Source organism: Lepisosteus oculatus, chromosome 2, assembly GCF_040954835.1.
Source record: "Lepisosteus oculatus isolate fLepOcu1 chromosome 2, fLepOcu1.hap2, whole genome shotgun sequence".
Lineage (NCBI taxonomy): Eukaryota > Metazoa > Chordata > Actinopteri > Semionotiformes > Lepisosteidae > Lepisosteus > Lepisosteus oculatus.
Genome location: NC_090697.1, coordinates 8,647,155 through 8,669,448, shown reverse-complemented (window position 1 = coordinate 8,669,448; position 22,294 = coordinate 8,647,155). Strand labels below are relative to the sequence as shown.

Here is a 22,294-nt window from a genome sequence, read left to right as displayed (position 1 = left end):
AAAGGGCACACATACAGTAGACACAAACACACTCACACCAGGGCCAGCTTTCCCAAAAGCCCACTAACCCACCAGCATGTCTTTGGACCACGGGAGGGAACTGGAGCACCTGGAGGAAACCCACGCAAACACAGGGAGAACATTCGAACTCCACACAGACAGCACCCCAGGAATTGAACACAGGGCCCCAGCTCTGCAAGGCAGCACTGCTAACATTTGCACCACCCCTTATATATACATTCTAAATGCAAAACGTACACTTGAAAGCAATGATTTAAAATATTTCGTTAAAGAAAATAACCTTCAGGTAGAAGACCCTTGAGGTTTTAAAGACTACAGCAGGTGACAGACTATCATTTATTTGAGTATTTAATTCTATAACATACTGTTTTTATGTGGCTGTAGTTGTGCTTTAATGTTTTTTGTTTTAGTGATGGAATCAAGTCTTGCTACCAAGTTGTATAGGATACGATTTATTAGAGAATGTCCAGTCTTTTTGATACACACAGTAGCATGTGACTGTTAATTTTTAATGTCCATTCTGACACATTGCAAAATTAAATATTGTGAAAAGAGTTGGTTACTGAAAACAACCAAATAATACTCAAGTCATATTATATACTGTAGATTCACGTTATACTTTATAGGTACATTTTTGACTGATTTTATACTTCCTGGTTTTGTCATCTACAGAAGTAATGAAATCCAAGGATTAAAACTATTTTTATTATAAAACAAGCACATCAAACAAGCAAAAAAAGAAAATATCTTACTTAGTTTCTTCAATTTTGTGCTGTAAAATACATATGTAACAGTTTACTGAGTCAATGCTCATAGGCTGAAGAGCAGGCTTTAAGAAAAAAGTAGGGCAACTTTTATATTAATTGCGCTTTCCCTGCATTATTTTCAGGTGACTTGGTGTGCTGTAAAAAATAAACAAGAAAAAAAATAAAGAAGAAACTCCAGTCTGTCAGACAGAGCTGCATTCCTGTTGTGCTCTGTTGCTATAACAGTCATTTGTTTTTAACAGTCAAAGTCTCTGCCTGTTGGGAGGCGAAAGCTGTTGTGTAATTCTCCCTCTGCTCATGGCTCAGTAGCTACTGGCGCTGGAGGGGAAGGGACAAAGATTAATAATAATGTAATAATAGTGAAATGTACATGAATAATAATTTAAAACTGTGATGTAATGATAATGATTAATAATTATAGCAAAGTGGCAAAAAAATCCTAATATGTAGATATCAGAGAACCAATATTTCAGATTGCCTGCATTGTACCTGGCCTGTTCTGTAGCTTAAATGTAAGAAAAAAAAAACAATTTATTCTGAATGCAGTTATTAAAATGATTTTATATGTACTGCCTTACTTGATAATCTTATATTTTGTATCAGCTTTTTTCCTATAACCGAAAATGGTTAATTTCGCCATACTTGGAGTTCTTCGTTATTCTGTGTGGTTGACCTGGAAAAACATCTTTCAGGACAACAGAGCTGTATTTTTGTGTTTCAGATTTTAAGGGCTGGGCGTTGCTTTTTACCTTACAGCCTTCACTAGGTCTGACAGTTGTTTAATTGTAACTTGTAATTCTACCATTACATTTCAGTGCAGTCTCAATATTTTATTAATATTACGATTGTGTATTGTTTTTTTTGTTTCAGATACTAATGTGCGCGCAGAGGTTGATAGATGGAAAAAGGCACTCGCTAATTACTCCTCCCAAATTATCGGAGAGACCCTGGTTTATCTTAATGGTACCTTTGAAGAGTGCCGCTTTCGGGAATGTAACCTCGGAAATTTCATTTGCGATGCAATGGTGAGGACGTTCCTGGTTTTCAGTTCAAGGCTTCGACCTAAAACAATTCTCATAGAATCTTTGGTATTTACCACAGTTGTGACTTACATATATGCAGGGTAGAGCCACATGTTTTTCTGAACTTGTTTGTGTATTTCTTCTCAATGCTTTGACAAAGTTAAATCTTAAAGGTCGGTGGAAACAACAGGAAAACTACTGGTGCTACTGGGTAAATTATATGATACAAGCATGAATTCTTCGAATAGTAGTAACACAGTTATCCTTGATTGTTGTTTCTCTTAAAACCTTGTTGTGTATATTTCTGTACATTTCTACCATCCACATCTCAAATTGACTGAATTTGCTTTCCCCCTGTAAAGGCACAGTCACATGAAAAGTATTGTGTCATCAGTCACCTGTTGGGTCATTTGAATTTATTCCTGAAATAAAATGGGAGTAGCTCTTCTCCAGAGCACGCATTCAGGTTTTTGCATTCTAGATTACAAAGGAATTTCACATGCTTTCTAGAGTCTTGGACCTGAGCTTTAGATGGGTTTTTGTTTGTTTTTAAGGACACATTTAAAATAGTAGAATAAAAACTTAAATATATTTGACTTAGATTTAATTGTCTATTCCTGGAGCTTAACACGCTACTGACTTTTAATAAACCCAAAGTATTTTTAAAGGACTCAAAGCCTCACAACTTTCTTGTGCTTTGAAAAGCTAAGAAGTTCAGCTAATGCTTTTTTTCAGCTCTGTTTTGCAGAAATCTAAGTTCAGTTTTAAATAATGGGAACAAAGAGGGCTGAACTCTCATTTAATGTTTTTAACATTGTGGTCTAATGTTTACGTCTTCTTTCCATATAGAACGGTGAATTAAAATACCTCTCAGAGATTGAAAATCTTAACTTCAGAACTGAAACACCGCTCCATTGTTTTATGATTGTCAACTGTTGTCATTGCTTTTCATTATCCTCCCATTTTTATTAATTTTGTTGGAATCTAAGATCAGGGAAATACATTGTTTTTTCAACTGTTCAACCTAAGAAACTTTAGACTAACTTTTGTCCACTGTCCCACATGAATGGCTGTTGACAAAAATAAAGTATATTTTCTCACCATTCCCTGACTGTAACTATTACATTTTATATTAACATCTTACCCACATTGTACAAAACCTTTGACACTCTTCTTCAGAGAGATTTAGTGGAAATTTGTTTTGTGTATGCCATTGGTTAAAACTCAAGTTACAGTAAACTTAAAGTTAAGTAACATAAGTTAAAACCTATCCTTTCGTTGTTTTGTTGTGTGTTATCATTTTTGTAGGTTAATCATAATATCAGATATCCGAGCGAGCTACAATGGAACCATGTCAGTGCCTGCATTCTGAATGGAGGCGGAATACGGTCGCCTATCGATGAGCGCACCAGAAATGGTACGTACAGTTTCCAAAAAGTAAAAGAAACCGATAGATATTTCATTTTCATTTTCATTTTTAATTTAAACTTCCTTGAAAGACATGAAGATGGTCATCTTTGTGAAAAATGACAATTCTAGGTTCCATCACCATGGAGGATCTTATATCTGTCCTGCCATTTGGAAGTACTTTCGACTTGGTGGAACTGAAAGGATCGACACTGAGAAAAGCATTTGAACATGCAGTCAGGAGATATGGAGGAAACACCGGAGAATTTCTGCAAGTATCTGGTAAGAGGTTTACTTTGATAACATTTCAGTTTAGGTGGAGTCATGTTGAAAAAGTCCTGTGTCAATGTGTTAAGTACTGAATGCCACCTAAAACAGAAAAACCACAACCTGGGTGACACCAAAAGTGTCTGCAGCCCTGATTCATTGCATTTTGCCGTACTGAAATCATGATCATTTCCTGCTGGTGATGAGGGTTTCTCTGCTATACATGACAGTGCACTAGACTGTGATGTTAACATAAGAAGAGCTATTCATTTACGCCTCATAATCACATTCATGTTCCCCATTAGGATGGCTTAGCAGAGTCACAACCGTTTGCAAAGTTCTTTCAGCACCATGTCATGTCATGCACTTCCTAATTGTCAGCATGTTCCCAGCTCACCTCTGTCACACACACATTAAAATGGCAGCTGCTAAGAACATACAGTACGCTATTGCTAAGCATAGGACTGTACACAGCCTTTGCTTTATAGGGCATGATAATGCACGGCTTATATGCAGCTTACAGAATAACCCGTGGCAGTTCCATTGTTGGAACTTGCAGTGTTTTGCTCTTGAATTGTTATATGATTACAATGATAGTAATACAATTGTATTTGTATGTGCTGTGTAAAAACTAAAAACACTGTACAATACCACCCATGTAAATCACAGAAGGACAACAACCATGAACACTAAGTATTAAATTAAAAAAAAAATCTGTCTTTGCACAAGTATGATTCAAGCATCTCTGCAGTTTCCAGTGGATTTGAGTAATGAGTTTCACATGGGTGAAGCTTCTTCATTGGAGCCTTGTAATCTGTTGAGATAGAAGGCCTGAATGAGCAGGTCTCAGATGCTGAGTGTCCAACTATAAGTAACTTTTAAATAACCTGGCCCTTCCAGTGCATTATTCATGAGAACGGAAATCTTAAAGTCCACTTTAAATTTATAATGCTTTTACCGTACTTTATTGACTGTAGTAAACTAAAAAAAAGCGAGTCATTATGTAGCGCTTAAAGGGTCCAATATGCATAGAAACAAACAACATCCAACTACTTACAGCAGGTTTTAGGTAGTGTGCATAGGCTCATATCTTATGGCTGAAGGCTCAAGGTTTTGTCATTTTACCTACAAAATAACATTTAATCTTTATATGTTATTATGTTCCAGGGATACACATTGAATTTGATCTTTCAAGACAATCCTTGGATCGTGTGACTGATATACAGATTCTTTGCACGAGTTGCCGGGTGCCAAAATACGAGCCGCTTGATTCAGACAAGTCTTACAAGCTTGTTATCCCGTCCTACTTAGTTGAAGGGGGAGATGGTTTTACAATGATAAGGGATGAAAAGCTTAAGCACGACAGTGGTAAGTTTGTCAATGTCTTTCTTTTTCCCATAGAAGTGTTTTATTTCTTTTTTTATTGCTGTTGAAACTTGAAACATATATCAATGACATGTTTTGGTAAATAGGATTAAGGCTTTTTCATTTAAATGTCTTTTGGTCATCGCCGTGGTTTCCCGGCTGCAGAGCGCCGGTCTCAGATCTGACTGTGTGTGTGGAGTCTGCATGCTCTCCCTGTGTTTGCATAGGTCTTGCCTGCGTAGTTCAGTTTCCTCCCACAGTCGAAAGACATGCTGGCCAGGTTAACTGGTGTCTCTGAATTGCCAGAGAATCTGTACGTCCGTGCACTCTGTTGCCCTCTTTGAGTTCTGTGCGTGTCAGGTTAGGCTCCTTCTCACTGAGACCCTCTAGGGATAAAATGATAATTAAACAGGTAGGTAGGTCCCTTTTCAGGCCTTAAAGTGCCACAATTTTTCTTAACCATCCGACACTGGAGGTGGAGGTGATGTGGACAGTATCACGCTCTGGCCAGCCTCTTACCTCCAGAAGGCTTAACCTCCAGTACTCACTTGGAAAGCAGGCTGAGTGGACCTGGGAGACATCTGGAAGGAATTAGAGCAAGCTAAATCACTTGCCCCTACCTGGGATTTAACCCAGGCCCTTCAGATCAGGAGCTAGACGCCCTTGCTGTTTGAACTACCACGGCTCCAGTGATAATAATGGATGGATCATTGTCTTTTTAGTTGATATTCTGTCATTTGTAAGCTAAAGGTAAGATAAAATAGCAAGATAACTAGGCCCCCAGATACAGTTTATAGGTTCAAAACATGCTGTTTTAGATATAAGAGCTTTTTTATATGTTTATTTCTGTAAACAATCAAGCAATCAAAATGCTGAAGAAAACACACCCTCCCTCATGTCCCCACGCACAAAGCCATACCACAACAAAAAAAAAGTCAACTGAATCAATAAGCCGCCGGCTGCAGCAATGATAAAGATGGAAAAAAATAAAAACGAAATCATTGATTAAACTATCACAACTGCAGCCATGACTTAATTTTCTGTATCTCGGCACCATGGATTTGGGTTATGGGAAGTGGCCACAACCAGAAAAGCCCATTGACAGCAGAGGCCAGCCAGCGCAGTGCTCTCTTTTCTCCACTCATCATCCAATAAAAATGACGATGGTGAACAGGGGACTTCTTTCTCCGGACAAAGTGGAAGACATTTTCTTCCAAAACCAAAACATGTGGACCTCCCAACATTGAAACAGCTTTAAATAATGTGACCAATATTTCAGTGACACGCTCCCCTACATCACATCTACATGGTGTGTGGAGAGTGGTTGCTGACTTGCTGCCCAGTGAGATGTCAGACTCCCTACCTTTAGCATCACCTCTCATTGCTTTGCAAATGTTCTGGCGTATAAGGTTATTTTATCCCACCGAAGACCTGTGAAAATGATATAGAGAGGCGGTGGTGTTGTTTTGTACATCTTTTACTCTGGCCCACACCATAAAAATCCTCAGTAGGTTATGAGAAGGAAACGGTGGCTGTGTTGAGCGCTTGCCAAAACAATTGAAATGAATTAAAAGATTGAGCAAAAAAAAAAATGGGGTCAACAGATGTCAAATTCTTGTGTCTCCCTTCCTCTCCTCTGTGTAGAATTGGTTTCTTGATGCCCACAGCTCTTTTCTGACAGTGCTGTCATTTTCTAAGCTGGGAGATTGAATGTAGTGAGTACACTGTCCCTTTATATTCGTAAGCTTGTTTCATCGGTATTAGAATTTTTCTGAGCAGCTGCTCAGAGTTACATACAGTAGAGTTATGTAAAATGAGAACTGCTGTGAGTTTGAGAGGGTCATTGGTGACAAGACCACCTTATTTAATATCAAAAGCTTATTGATGATCAAATCTTAGTTGCAGGGCCCTCTTCCCCTATTTTCAATAGATTTTCTGTCTTGAGTTTCACTATTTCATCTTACACTGAGTTTTTCAAAATACACATCCCTTGTCTGATTCAGAGTTCAACTGTATTTCAGTAAATTCATATGGACTAATCCCTGGTGAGCTGCATTGTCCTCATCAGATGAAAACTGCAGCTGTAAAATCACCTTACTAATTAGATTACACTGACTTCCCAGTTAAAAGCGTCATAATGTTATGGAAATTGTGTTTCAACGAAGATTTTTTAAAAGTGAAAACTCTCAGCAGAGCACAGGGTGGATTCTACAATGCTCATATTGCTGCTCTGAAGCTACATACTGCATGTGGTGGATTAGGACAGGGGTCAGCAGCCTACAGCAGGTGTGCCATCGCTCACACACGAAGGGATTTTTAATGGCCAATGACAATGAAAGTGGTACATGTAAGAAAAGTCTAAAAAGCTACAAAGAAATGAAGCTGAAAAAACAATTAAAACTATGCTTGACTGTTCTATAATTTTCTACAATTTGCTATCCAATGAAAGTTCTTTGGTGTAGAAAAAAAACAAATCACTTTTAGCTCTGTGGCTAAGGATCTCCGCCTGTTGCTGGAAGGTTTCCGGTTTGTATCCCACGGCTGGCAGAGGAATCCTACTCTGTTGGGCCCCTGAGCAAGGCCCTTAACCCCAGCTGATCCAGGGGCGCCGTATAAATGGCTGACCCTGCACTCTGACCCCCAGCTTCTCTCCCTGTCTGTGTGTCTCATGGAGAGCAAGTTGGGGTATGCGAAAAGACAAATTCCTAATACAAGAAATTGTATATGGCCAATTAAGTAATCTAATCTATGTTATTTTTAGTGAAGCTGGCCTATTGTTTTCACAGGAAAGCTTGCAATCCATGCCACTGATGTAGAGTCAAACATTTTGGACAAAATGGCAGTTGCTAAGAAAGCAAAGTTACTGTAGATCTTCACTTATTTTAGCCCTTTTAGAGAGATGAATACCAGTTTGTTCAACATAAAGACCATGCTGTTTGTGCTCTGAGTGCATGGGAATAAATATTGTACCACGATAAGCAATTCTTGCAAGACACTGTGACTCGGAATTTGAGATAGAATGCAAAGTGTGTGTCCTAAAACCCATGCTTGGCACAACTACAAGGGAAGACACAGCTACTTGTATTAATCATTTTGAGAAAAGGAATGGACATCAAGAAAATATTTCTGTGACGACTGACGGCAACCCTGCTGTGTTTGGGAAAGCAGAAGGAATTCATAAAGCAGATTCTTCATTCATTCATTGTGGATCACATTGGCCACCCCAGAGTAAGTTTGTATTTTGCTATTCATCAGGGGAACCTTTGTGCCAGGATTTTGAATTCAGAGTTTAACTGTGTTGACAGCAGTAGTGAAAATAGTGAATGACCAGCAGCGCCTCGGAGCTCCTAGCCTCGTCATTCTGTTTTTGCTCCTTGTTCCTGTTCCAGATCCCATTCCGGATCCCTTTCCGGATTTTAACCTTGTCCCGACTTTGAATTTTGGACTGCGCCCCGATTTCCCCCTTGGACTGTTCTGGACTTGTTTGCCTGCACTCCCCTCTTGCACCCGGTCACCGTCGGCACCACCCCCTGTTCGCCATCCCTTCCTTTCCTAACTGTGTATTCCCTGTAGCCCTTTTCCAGTCACTTCCGGATTATATCCTCTGCAGAGGGTCCTAAACTACGCCCTACATGGGAGTCAGGACCGGCTCCCATAATACTATGAGCCTGAGACTGGAGATCTCAGCAGGGGAAAGCATGGCCAAGGAGCACACTAAATGATATGATGGGCATATTCATTTATGAACTTCCGAGATTATTATATTTTAGTATTAAGGTTTACTAATCAAAATGGACGGACAGATATTATTGGCATTAAAAAGTATTCATGGCAGATGCATCCACCAAGTGCAGGAGCGAAGTCTTGTGGGACTCCCCTTTTGAAAGGTTACTGATCCCAGGCTTAGGATTTTCTTTAAAGGTGGTACAAGGCTGGCCAGGCACCACAGGGTTTAGTGGAGTTTGAAATTTCCCCAGCTTACTACACATCAGCAATGTTCACTGGGCAGACATCTGTGTTGTGGATTTGCCAAGAGGCATGTGGCAGCCAGCACTGTTCATCTCCACTTTCAGACTCATCCGCCCATTATCAGAAAGCCATTTGTCCCAGAAGCATTCAGCACAAAGCAGGACTAAGAGCACATGACTGCTCACACGCCGAATGAGACACCAGTCCACCACAGAGCCACCGAGAGGGGAAACTTTGAACAGCCAATCAAGCCTGACCAGTGTCTCCTTGTGGGGGTGGAAGGAAACACCCAGGTAAACTCCACACGAATGCAAGGGAAATGGGCAAACTCCACTCCAGCATTCCAGCATCCCTTTTCAGAATCGAAGCCAGGGCTGAAGAGCTACGAGACGGTAGTGCTAACCATCGCAGCACCACAATTTCTACATTAAATGTCAAAAGAAACACATATCTAATTGTTACAGGCTGGGGCCTCTCAATCTGACACCAGGTTTTACTATCAGGGTCAGTGAGTCCAATTTGGAGCAAAACATTGAATGGAATGAGAAAATCAGGTCCGGATACCAGCAGGCCTTCCAAGTAAATGGTAATGGTGTATAATTACACACTGCCTATTCTAAGGAAATGCCAACCAGTAATTCAGCTGTTTTTGTTCCCAGCAAGATAGCAGAGTAATTTGATTTTTTTTTAAAAATAGTTCAAATTTTTAAAAGAAAACCAAATATTTACAAGTATTAACAGAAACCCATGTATTATTTACAATGACTGTGGGTATTTGTGTCCAGCCTTTTACAGAACAAAGAAATGGATCTCAACTCTGCAAATGAGTAACGCATACCTTTTTACAGGAACTCTTTTCTTATTTAAGTAAAGAGCCTGTTCAGTATGACGTTACTCTGTAAATAGATGGAAACCAAACCTTTCTACCTATACCATAATCAAAATACAAAAAGAGATTTATGGTGCATGATGGACCCTAAAAAAAGACAAATAAATATTCCCACAGCTATAAGACAATATAGCCTTTCCTATATCTAAAATTCGTCTCTTCGGTGCTCACATTACTGCGAGTTTTCTGTACTTTGTCCTGCAAATTAGGAAGTCCCCCCACAGTGCCGTTTCTGTGGGTGGAAGATTGGAGAGAGCTCTTTCTTTCACATTTCTTTGAAAGAGTGCCTGTGCTCTTAATTACACTGTATTGAGGGTCTGCCTTTTTACTCTTCTGGTTGACTTTCTGGTTTGTGGTTCTGGTTGTTTTTTTAAGCCGGCAACAGTGGATGGGCCTCTGGTCAGTGTGACTGCCTCAAGATAAGATAAGCAACAGCCCTGCCTCCAACACTCCAATGAAGCTCATGTTCTTGCTGTAAAGATAAGAAATACTGAGAGGTGTAGTTGAACTCTTGGTACCCTATCCGAACACAACAATATCTAACGTAATATATCCCTGTATTTCCTTCCAAATTCAAACAAAAATGTTTTTTCAGCCTTTTTCTCGCGTTTGTTACTATTTAGTCCATGCAGAAGCACAAATATGTTAAGCTTTGATTCAATGAATGTTCTTTGGCTTTTGATCAATCTGTTATAATAATAATATAATATAAAAATAGTTATATAATCATATCTGCACATTTCTATTAAAGAAGCACTACCACCTGTATGTTCTTGAGCATCTACACAGCTGTCTCGTACGTCTGCTTTACTCTGTAGCATCTTCTTCGTACATCACATTTTCCCATTTGGTTTCAGTTTTTCATTATGTGTGTGAAGACGGGTCTTCCTTCACTGTTTTTAAGGACAATCTGGCAGTCTGTTTTTCTTATGTGTTGATAGTTAACTTTGAATGATTACCTAGAATGGATAAAATTATTGTACCCATTAAAAAAACAAAAGAAGGCCACTCTAAAAATAAGTGATTCAAATGTTTTATCTGCCTGTTATCTGCACATTCAGCTTTTCAACTTCCAGGTAAGGGATTGCCTTTTATCATCATAACATGTTCGCTTATCAGGGGCTTTTCATTATGACCTTCCTTCTCAATACCAGTTATGGAGAAGTAGGATATTACTTTAGAAACCTTTAGGTTATTTGCTTAAGGTAGTAAGCATTTCCTGTCACATATCTAAGTGAAAGTGCTGAGCAGGACCTGAGCAGAGAAAAAAAGAGCAGTGAAGAAGCTTTTGGATATATATATATATCTGTGTGACCTTCTCACAGGTTTTTCTAAATTGTAGAAATAAGAAGGTGATCTCTTCAATTTAAAGTAAATGGACGTATAATTCTAAAATATCTGAATGTCTCTTGTTATTTCAATTTTGTTGTACCTGATATTTGTAAATAAGTCATATTTCTAGATAATCTGTAATTGTATCCGTTATTTAGCACAATGCTTTCCAAATGACGGTTGATTTTTGATGCCAAAAAGTGCTTCCAACAAGTAATGAGAAGGGTGAATTCTTATGGAATCAAAGTATTGAAGGATAAATGGGATGTTTTTATGTAGTTTTTTGCTGCTATTTAATTTTTTTCACGTACAAAATGTTTAGGTTTTTGCATTAGAGTTTTGACTAAAAATATTTACTTAGAAAAATGTGTACAGTATATTGGTTGTGAACTGAATGGGATATCATTGAAAAGGGATTCATACATTTGCTTGGCCCTTTAGTTTTCTGCACTTTGGTGTTTTAATTTTTGACTCGCAAAATCCCTTTACAGATTCTGTTTCCCAGTCAAAAACATAAACATTTTTTCTTTTCCCATCACAGCTGCTTAATGTGAGTTTTATAGAGTTTACAGGCGATGCTGTCCACTAACCCCATAGTTTAACTCACATTTTAGTCCTGCAATTTACCAGGTCAGTGCCTCTTGGAGAAATTGGAGGAAGCCAGAACCAATTCCACATGCATGATGCATCAGTTCAGAATCAAGCCCGGGAGATTTGTGTTTCAATTTCCAGAAAACAAGTCATCTTTGACCACTGTTAAAATCTGTTGAACTAAAGGACCTTGTCATAATTCTGAGATTTTAAGTCACAACTGCGAGATATAAAGTTGTAATTCTGAGATTTTAAGTCGCAATTGCGAGAAATAAATTTGTAAATCTGAGATACAATGTCACTATTGTGAGATACCATAGCAAGTTTTTTTTTACTCCCTGGCACAACAGGCTTCCCTAGGGAAACAGATGTGAGTGTGAGTGAAATGCATTTTCCTGTAACTGCTAATGGTTCAGGGAGAAAATAAGGGTGTTCCATTTATTGTCTTTCAGGTGATCTTGACATAGCTGTAGTTTCGAGATACATTGCTGAACTGAAGAGGATCTATCCAACAGTGGAAGGACGTATTAAGATTGTAAACTTGGGAAATGCTAACAAAGGGAGTTTGAACATGCTGTTTCTTGCTCTGGCTTGTGCCTTGGTTTATTTTCTCTAAGACTCCCAGGGCAGAAGCCCTCTTCCTCAGTTCACACTTCAGTGCACTCATCAGGAAGACAACCGTATTCATACAGTTTTCAACAGTTCCCACTTCATAATTTGCCAGGATTTTGTCCAGGATTTACTTTCATTTTGAATTGCTTTATTCATTTAATTGAAGTGAATCTGAACTGTTATGTAAGAGAAGATAAACTACTTTATTATGACAACTTCAGCTTAACCTACTTATAGGATAACTTCTAAAGTCCCATCTAAAGACCAGTGTTTAAAAAAGTGGACATGAGTGTATCAGTGATATCTTCAACTTATCTGGGAAATATACTTTTAATACAAAATGATGTCTGCTCCCAGTAATCAGTGATCAATGGATTTTACATCAAAACATTGTTTTAGAGTAATTAATTTTGGTATTTATATTGATTGTGTTTTTATGTTTTTAATGTTTGGAGCAAACTCTTTGAATGCTTTTTCTTCTAGGATACTTTCTCAATGATTTTGCTGCAAATAGTGATTTTCAAAAATCGCATACAAAAAAGAAATACAGATTCTATTCCCGTCCCACTTAGAGAAATGCAGGTCTGGCTTCAAAATACAGTATCTGGTCAACGTAAATATTCTGTGTTTACAAATTGTACCTCAGTCATATGTTTTCAAGAGCCAGAAGTAGTATCTATAAGAGAAGTTCTTGGTTTTGAGTATTTATTCCTGTACTAGAATTAGTGATAAGACACAATACACATGCTCGCCAAAGTAAATTAAGTGCTTTTTTATGTCAAGGATGCTAGTCACTACAGTTCAACTCTTTTTGGCTTGTCCTGCATCACAGAGAGGAGTCTTTCCACACAAAGAGGAGTGAGACAGGTTACAAGCTGCTTTTGCTCACACAATGTGGCCTTCTGTAAATACTGTTTCATGAAGTCCAAACATTAAGTCCAGGAACAAAATAAAGATCTGATAGCATTTTACCTACCTAAACTTTAAACTACAGCTGTTTAAATAGTCAGATTGTTAGCCAATTTTTAGAAGCTCAAAACGTCTTTAAACTTTAAACGTCTTTATACGCTTCAGTTGCATCAACTTACAAAAGTAGGTCTCTGTGTGGTGTTATAAATGTGGTGCTTCAGTATTTGTTTACAGAACACTTGAAGAAGTTTGAGATTTTTCTAACAGTTTTCTAAATATTCAAAGAGCCTACAAGCCAGAAAAAACAGGAAATTATTTTTTTCTTTTGTTGATATACATTTTATTGTATTTTATTATACTTAAATCACCAGTATTTACTGTTTGTATGCTTTTTTGGTTAAAAATAAATCAAATCTACTTCATAACAGATGTGTGTTTCCTGAGTGTTTGTTATCCTCGGCGTGATGATGTTCTTTATTGTTCTTGACAATTCTACAGGGATGTAGAATCCCCTAACACCATTGTGAATCTTTTTGACTATGACTATTCAAGTAGAAAATAAACATTCAAATATCCAAACCATCTCTTTAAAAATACCCGAAAACAGTGCACACGTTAGTTACCCAAATTAGTTTTCACATGGTCAAATAACCATTGATCAGTCTTGCAGTACATTATGCCATCATGGCTTAGAAGATGTGTGACAAATTTAATACATTGTACCGGCTATCTCAGTACATTGCTCACTTCAGAAGAGCTGGAGAAACAAGCAGGAAATGGCATTCCACTTAAACCAATTTATTCAGCATGAATGCAAGTGAAAATTGAGTGTGTCCGTATTCAGTGTTTTTTAGCATCAGCCAGGTGGGAGTAAGTGAAGAACGCAAGGCAATCACGGTGTGTGCTGGGACCTCAGTATATTGTTAGATTGAAAAGAGCTGGAGATCCCACAAACAGGACACACAGCGAAGACTGAAGAAGCAGACCGGTTGGGAAATGCTATGGGAAAGTTATTTCTTTTCTTGTTGCAGATCCTCGTCCTTCCAACTCAGAGCTCCAGTTTCCATCTATGTTTCCAGCCAGCGGCCCTATCACCCTGCAACTCACAACTGACAACAGTCTCGTGAAGAATGATGAAGCCACTTCACAGATGGGGATTATTAGGAGGCCATGACTGGAAAGGTGAGGGGGAAATTTCGCCAGGACACCAAGACAACACCCCTACTCTTTTTGAGAATCGCCCTGAAATTTTCAACGAATCTGGAAGGCCAGGAACTAAACTTTACGTCTCATCCAAAGGACAGCACAACTTTACAGTATAGTGTCCCCGTCATTATACTGGGGCATTAAGACCCACCCCACAGGGTGAGCGCCCCCTACAGACCCCACTAACACCTCTTCCAGCAGTAACCTTAGTTTCTCCCAGGAGGTCTCCCATCCAGGTACTGGCCGGGCTCACACCTGCTGAGCTTCAGTGGCTAGTTGTGAGTCGCAGGGTGATATAACTGTTACTAACTGAAGTCTGGGAACAGCCTGAGCTCCTAACCCAATATTGTTTATTAATTTCTATATCAATGAGCTAGCAGAGGTGTTGGCACAGTCTGCAGCCTCTGTCCTCACACTACACAACACAGAGATCAAGCTCCGGCCCTGGGCTGGTCCTGCTGCCACCCACAGACCAGGGGCTGCAGGGCCACTGACAGTTCAACTGATCAGAGTCATGGTTTTGCAGAAGAAAGCCACATCTCAGATAAAGAAGCACCACTGAGGAAAGTGTATGATTCTCAAACATTTGAAACTGTAATCCGACCCACTGTCCTATATGGCAGTGAAATGTCAGATTCAATTGGAAACCAGGATTGTACTAAATACAACAAACACCCTATTGAAAGACTTCAATAGAAACATTCTCCATGAGAAGAGAAAAACACCCAGCACAAAGGTTGTATACAGCATGTACAAACCAGTGATTAATAAAGTTTACGATCTGCTGTTAAATTACAATATGTCATAATCACCTTAATCAAAGAGAAGCCATGTTCTGTATACATTCTTTTTTAACCACATTTAGTAAGTTTCATTTCTCATTGCAGCTAAAATCAAAAGTGAACAGAGGAACCCTACTCCATTGGGCCCCTAAGCAAGGCCCTTAACCCCAACCGCTCCAGGTGCGGTGTACAATAGCTAACCCTGCGCTCTGACCCCAGGGTTCTCTCTCCCTGTCTGTGTGTCCTGTGTGTCTCATGGAGAGCAAGCTGGGGTATGGAAAAAGACAAATTCTTAATGCAAGAAATTGTATATTGCTAATAAAGTGATGTTATGTTGTGTTATAAAAATGGAGAAAATGTGGCACAGCTGCACATCTGTGTGGAACAGAACATCCTCAAAAACTGTCGGGGCCAAAGCCATTGTTGAAGAAAAAGCACATCAATATTCTAGTCCCAGGTCATCACGCAGTTGTCACGTGACATCTCTTGATTTCAGTTCTGCACATTTAACAATTCACATTTACATTTAACTGTAGAGCATTTGGCAAAAGTATTCAGATACTGCCTATCATGTCCCATTTTGTGAAATTACAAAATAATGCCTACATTTTTTTAAATTTAATTTTATTCAAAACCAGACTGAAGATATCTAAATGTCAGATAAAGTGCAGTACCTGGAAATACATCTGCCCTCTGATTCACTTTTGTTTCACTTTCCTCCCTGCAGAAATCCTCAGGGCTGCTTTTGTCGTTGTATTTGAGGGTTGGGAGTACTTGTATCAGGTCCCCTCATATTCTGTCCCGTTCAAGCTGAAAAAGGAAGAGTTATTTCAGTCTGCCAGTGTGGGACACTCCCTTGAGCCCTAGAAATAGCTGCTATTCTCTGGATTGATTCCATAGCAGTGTAGGCATCCTCTCACGAGGCACCAGTAAATGTAGGGGTATTGTGCATTTACTGGGACAATTATTAATTGTAGCAGTAAGTCACAAAATGATTCTTTAATGGCTATTAAAAGACCAACCTTGCGGGATAACTCAGCACACACACACGCGGATACTAATACACAAGAATACATTGATTAATACATAAAATAATAATAATAATAATTGCTTACACTTATATAGCGCTTTTCTGGACACTCCACTCAAAGCGCTTTACAGGTAATGGGGATCCCCTCCACCACCACCAATGTGCAGCCCCACCTGGAATGTGCATATAAACATAACAGATCTTATCGTGAGGGTTAGCAGAATACAAATGATATATATTCAATCATGAAGAGTTACAAACCAAGAGGGACATACATTCAGTATATCATTCATTTAGACCGTTTCGTAAATGAACTTGGATTACAACTTCTACACTAGATACTCAAAAGCAAGTACATCACTCATAGCAATTAAATTGATATCAACTGGTGTTGAGGTAACAATTGAATTCTCGAGCTGTAATGCAAAAGGTTGAATACTCATCCAATCGGTGGGGATTCAGATCTCCCGCGGGCACAAAGGAACATTGGCAGGCTGTTGCTGTGTCCAATCGGCACTCTCTGGCTCGGTGCCAGGCAGTGGTGTTGTGGCTGGAGAGAAGTGGAGAGAAGGATGAAGAGATTCTTGCTGCGATCAAGTGAGCGTTCGCGGCGGTTCACGAGGCTTGCTGCTGGGCTAACCTCGGGCGGATCCTTTGGTTACGCGCTGGCGACCTCCGTTCTCAACTCTTAGAACAAAGGAAAGTCCTGGCACTCGGACACACTGGCCGTTACGTGATTGTCCGGGCTGAGTCTGAGGATGTCCAGGAGGAGTCCTGTGCTGCCTGTTTTACCTGGAGGAACTATGGTCGTTCCGTGGGCATCCGAGACCCACGTGGGGTTACCCTGCCCTATTAGTTCCTGATTGGCTGATGATGAGTAACAATGCACTCTGACCTTAGAGTTGTAAACAACTTAGGATGAAACTCTCCCTTGGAATCTCCCAGACAGTAAGGCACCAGAGATGACCACTTATTAGGAAGGCTGATGTGGTCTGATGAGGCATTGGGAGTTGTTCCTTATCAGGAAGCTCTATCAGCTAGAAAAACACCTTAAATGTGAACCAAATGGAATGGCCTCTTTGTATCCAGCACCACTGAGATGAGGGAGAGAGACTGGCAAGGGAGCAGCAAACTTAATTCCTGTATTTTTAATAAGCCTTGCCGCTACAGCAGAAATATCTTTTTGTCATGTGTTGAGCAATATTGTTCACAATATCATAAATGAGGCCTTGTACAACATTACCATATCATCACTTATTTTAAATTCTAAACATTTCGCTATCTTCACATTTTGCTTGCCTTTTTATGGCTTCCCTTCATTGTCTGGAAGTCAGAAATGATGCGTCAATGTAAACACACAAGTCCTTTTCAGGAGTAGCCACATCCAGATCAGCATTTCCCGTTTATATTTATAATTTATGATGACCTCAATTCATGCAGCTTAAACTGACCACACTTTTTTTCTGTTCCTGAACTTTTAAACAAAAAGGACCATACTGTCCTAACGACATTAGTGATGCACAAAACAGCCTTTCTTCACTGAGCATTGGAGGGTATCTCATTATCTGTGCACATATTTCCTCACAATTACAGATGTCTACAGCTAACAAAGTCTGTACTGGTAGTGAAATTATTTGGAAATAAATGCATCCTGTGTTGAGATCAGCTGGCAATAAAACATGCTCCCTAGCGAGGAAAAAGACAGCTATCACACCACTAAAAGACTAAACAAATATTTCCAGGCTACTATATTTCCAGAAAACACAACTGTAATTTAAATTTTTGAACATTTTAACACGCAAGGATGCTCTTGTTGGCAATGTATGTGCATCAACCTAACAGAAATGCATGTAGAACTGCTTTTTTTCTAGAATCAGTAACAAATCATTACTGAATTTTAAATCTTTCAATGAATGGAGTTTGGTAACAACACCTGCAACCTGTTGCATACTCTTCTTTAAATTGCAAAAACTACACTTTATAAGTACATGTACTAAAGAAATACTGAAGAGAATAAAACGTTATTGCATCCTCAAAACAACATACTACAGAATAAAAAAGATCTTTCAACAGTCATTATGATGTTATACATATAGGCAAAAACCCCACTGAGCATTTCTATATGACTCATAATCATACGATTATGAGTCATATGATTCAAAATAATTTAGCATCAAATTGTTTAAAATTAATAATAATAATTCCTTACACTTATATTGCGCTTTTGCTGGACATTACACTCAAAGCACTTCACAGGTAATGGGGACTCTCCTCCACCAGACTGTAGCCAGAGTGCACCAGTATCACACTGTATCACAGTATCACAGATTTGACGATCTGACAAAGGCAGTCATATCTGTGTCTTCAGAGGTCAAGGTGTGCCCCCACGCTGTATTCTACACCAAGGACTGACCAGAAACAAAAAGATAAAAGGACTGTGAGCTAATTGTTTCATGTTTGCGCATAAGACACCCTGTAAATCCAAACACGTGGAAAATGCCAGTTTTTCAAAGAACCTAGATATATGTTCACTTCTGTTCTGTGAAAATATACATGTTTTCCAATATTCCCGCGGTCTGCGTGTGTGAGATGGTCTCTTGTTTCTCGGATGTGTTATGAACTGTGTAAACATTGTACATAGTGCCCCTTTAAAAAAACACCCTGAAGTCCTTTTCACGTTGGCGAATGTGCTTTGCATAAAAAAGAGCAACAATGGTTCAGAAAGTTGCAAATTCAAGTCATTTTAAATACGTGGCTCGACAGACAGGTAGAATCTTCATCTGTCCCTCGATGCCTATGTTTATTTAAGAAAGAGGCAATGCAGAACTGATTTCTTCTTCAGATATTTAAAAAAGGACACCGCTACGAGGTATTAAGACGTGTTCGTTAAAGCCTCTTCGTAAGAACATACAATTGTTTGCTACTGTTCGCTTTTAAAGGCTACACTCGTGACTCTTCTGATTCGGGTATGATATTGGAGACAAATTTAATTTTCCTGTTCACACAACAGCTGGTAACAGAGCGCTTGAACTTGGTCAAAGGGCACCGTGCATGGTCACGTGATCACCGGAAACCCAAGGCGCTATATCTCGGAAACGAAAGCAGCACAAACGCTACATCCAACGGCACAAACGTAGCACTAACGAATGAGGTCGGTTTCATCTTTTGTGCTGTCTGTAGGGGGGCCAACTTCACGGAGCTTCAACGATTACATTGAAAAATACAAAACAAGTGCAAAAGGAGAAAGAGAAGAGTAGGGCTCATTGGCACAGTCAAACCACACACATCTAGTCAAATATGCCTTAATTTATTCAGTATAATACATACTTTTAGGCCTGGAATGATATCTGGTTGCTCTTCTCTGAACTGATGCAATATTTTAGAATGGTATGACCAAAAAGTACACAATATTCTCAGGGAGGCCTTATCAGTGCATTATACAATTTTAGCAGAACATCCCTCCTCAAGCTCAAATACAGTGCAATCAGCACTTCATTGCTTTTAATGTGTGTTTTGCAAAATCATGAAGGTGATAACAAAACAGTGTTAGAATAGGGCATGCAGCCCTCACAGCATTTTAAGGAACAGAGAACAATTACAAAACGTCTTTTTAAACATCAGACTAAAACGAAGGCTTGAATCTTGTGACCTGGCAGTGTGAGCGGATTTTAGGAAGGCAGCTGGAATCATCACAAAGTCCTGCTCATGTTATCACATTGTGAAAGGGTCTTAGGAATGCTCTAGACTGGCATCCTGTCCGGCGATACCTGTAGGTAGATTTTTTTTTAACTTATGCTCATGGAGTTACACATTACGGCTCCTCTGTATCTAGGCGCTATGTTGTCCCTTTAGTCTTCTGTACATAGGCTTCGCTCAGCTGATTCTGGTTTACTGCACGTTTCCCTGTTTGTCTACAACCCGTCTTAAAAGTCTTTTGTCTCCGTGTTCCAAACTCTGGAACAACATCGCCAAAGAAAACAGCACTGAGCCACATCGGTTGCTTTCAAAATTCAGCCAAAAAACATGAAAGCTTTTAGCATGTTTTGTTAACCGACTCTTTAATCTTGTTTGAAAGCTTTGTGTTCAGCGTTGTGTAGGTTTCTTTTACTTCCAGTGCGTGCTTTTTCTGTGTGGTGTTGTGAGATGATTGCTTTTAAATGAACTGTATAAAATGATTTATTACTATACAGCAGCGGTCTCTTCTTCCTTCAACTTTCCGCTCAGAACCTTACAGACCACCCTCACAGAGGTGGAAAGTGTGTTTCAAAGTGGAAAGTTACAAAATCATTTGGTCTGCTTTTTCACTCACTTGCCCTTTTCTGGTATTTCTAACAAACGCTGTGCCTAGTTCAGTGCTGGTTTGGACTGTAATTATATGGTAAGAACATGCCATACGAGTCTAAAATAGCAGTCTGGGTCAGATGAATTGTAGATCTTACCAGAAAGCCACCCCACCCTTCCCCCCTCAGAATGTTTTTTTTGTGCTCATTTCCCTCTTTTAAAAAAGTAAGATTACCTCCTTGATAAAATGATGACATTCTATTAAGTTTCCTTCACGGTTTATTTTCTTCTAAAAAATATTCAGATTTAAGCAGCTTCTGAAATAAAATGTTACATCCAGTGGAGCGGAACTACAAATTACTCTTTACAAGATATCTGATTGTTAGAAATGAACTTAAATTTTCTTTTGTTTATTTAACAATTCAGAGAGGAACAGGAATCTGCTTAAAGGCTCGGCACACAATAATGTGAGCGATCTGTGGTATGAAAAAACAATTTTAACAACTGGATTCCCTCCAGCTCTGCCCTGGAAAACTTTCCATCTTCATCTGCAAATAAGAACACATTCAGCCAAGCTCTCATTAGGCTTGGGCCTCTGTATGGATACAGTGTAATACCGAACCACAGCTGGAACAGTTTGGTTTGTGGCATAAATGCTGCTGGTCATACACTTTGTTCTGTTTTATCAAATGAATTTCCACCCAATTTATATATACAAAGAACTCAAGACACCTCTTCAAATCAATAAATATGCTTTATTAGTGCAATATAATAGATGGTTGTTAATGTAGTCAACAGGTCTTTTTCCTCTCGTCACATTGAAATTTAAAAGCTCTGTGCAGGAGGTCCAGGTCTTCAAGATGTGTTTGCACTATTTACAACACTGTATAGTGCACATCCTTTGGATCAAGCTGCGGCTACTCGCCTTCTACATCCAAGGTGCCATAGTGGAGACCTCCTTTTGTACCTGCTGGAGACAGCAAGTGTTTTCATTAGAACAACCTTGAAACTTTTAAACCTTCCGAGGCAAACGTCCAATAAATGGGTCGTCACAGTACAGTTTGGATGCAGGAAAGGGGAGACCTTTCATTTTTTTTTTTACAAAGAAATGAACGGTGTCCATGTTGCCAGGCACTAACATGCACCTTCGTATCCATCCATACAGACGTCTCTTTACCACTTCATCCAACACAGGGCCGCAAGGGAGGGGAGCAGCAGGCGCAGAGCAGGGGAGACCCCCGCACAGCGCGCCGATCCGTCGCAGGGCGCACACTCACACCAGGGCCAGTCTCCCAGAGGCGTGTCTTTGGGATGAGGGAGGAAACGGGAGCACCTCGGGGACACGGGGAGAAGACTCCACGCCGACTGCACCCCAGGAACAGAGCCCAGGGCCCCGGCGCAACGAGGCAGCAATGCTGGCCACTGCTCTACTGCGACACACTATGTTGCTTTGTAGTTTGCGGTGTGAAAAAAAGGAAATATAGATTTTGCTGACGAAACATTGCATTTAACGGGCTTAATCAATCCCCGTTTTAGTAGCCAGCAGCCATGTCACCCTGCAACTCACAACTGGCAGCCCACTGAAGCTCAGCAGGTGTGAGCCTGGTCAGTACCTGATTGGGAGACCTCCAGGGAAAAACTAAGGTTGGTGATGGAAGATGTGTTAGATGGGCCAGCAGAGCATGGGGTGCTCACCCTTTGGTCCATGTGGGTCCTAATGCCCCAGTATAGTGACGGGGGGGACACTATATTGTAAACAGGCGCCATCCTTCAGATGAGATGTAAAACCGAGGTCCTGACTCTCTGTGGTGATTATAAATCCCAGGGCGTTTCTCTGAAAGAGT

At 39.7% G+C, this 22,294-nt stretch overlaps 2 protein-coding genes and 1 long non-coding RNA gene across 11 annotated transcripts in view; 1 reads left to right on the top strand and 2 right to left on the bottom strand.

Moving 5' to 3' along the window:
* nt5e (5'-nucleotidase, ecto (CD73)) overlaps positions 1-13,578 on the top strand; it is a 32,954-nt gene extending 19,376 nt beyond the window's left edge. The window contains exons 5-9 of the mRNA XM_069196576.1: positions 1,659-1,813; positions 3,119-3,227; positions 3,350-3,499; positions 4,652-4,852; positions 12,083-13,578. Coding sequence (XP_069052677.1) covers positions 1,659-1,813; positions 3,119-3,227; positions 3,350-3,499; positions 4,652-4,852; positions 12,083-12,246 — 779 coding nt within the window. The 3' untranslated portion in view covers positions 12,247-13,578. The remainder of the gene's footprint in view (positions 1-1,658; positions 1,814-3,118; positions 3,228-3,349; positions 3,500-4,651; positions 4,853-12,082) is intronic.
* Positions 468-17,105, bottom strand: LOC138242003 (uncharacterized). Of its 4 annotated transcripts, XR_011191281.1 has the most exons (5): positions 16,810-17,099; positions 16,609-16,719; positions 16,255-16,342; positions 15,814-15,949; positions 468-1,106 (listed from the first exon to the last, which is right to left on the bottom strand). It is a non-coding gene; the product is annotated as an uncharacterized lncRNA (long non-coding RNA). The 4 variants fall into 4 exon arrangements; XR_011191280.1 differs by having other exon boundaries at positions 16,255-16,719; positions 16,810-17,105; XR_011191283.1 differs by lacking the exon at positions 468-1,106 and adding an exon at positions 3,494-4,298 and having other exon boundaries at positions 16,255-16,719; positions 16,810-17,105.
* Positions 17,106-21,185: 4,080 nt separating this feature from the next.
* Positions 21,186-22,294, bottom strand: part of snx14 (sorting nexin 14) — a 36,222-nt gene continuing 35,113 nt past the window's right edge. For 3 of the 6 annotated variants that reach the window (XM_069196565.1, XM_069196561.1, XM_069196569.1), the window contains one exon: positions 21,186-21,420. In XM_069196565.1, the coding sequence (XP_069052666.1) occupies positions 21,379-21,420 (42 nt within the window). In that variant the 3' untranslated portion in view covers positions 21,186-21,378. The remainder of the gene's footprint in view (positions 21,421-22,294) is intronic. The other 3 variants (XM_069196568.1, XM_069196562.1, XM_069196573.1) reach the window with 1 other exon arrangement.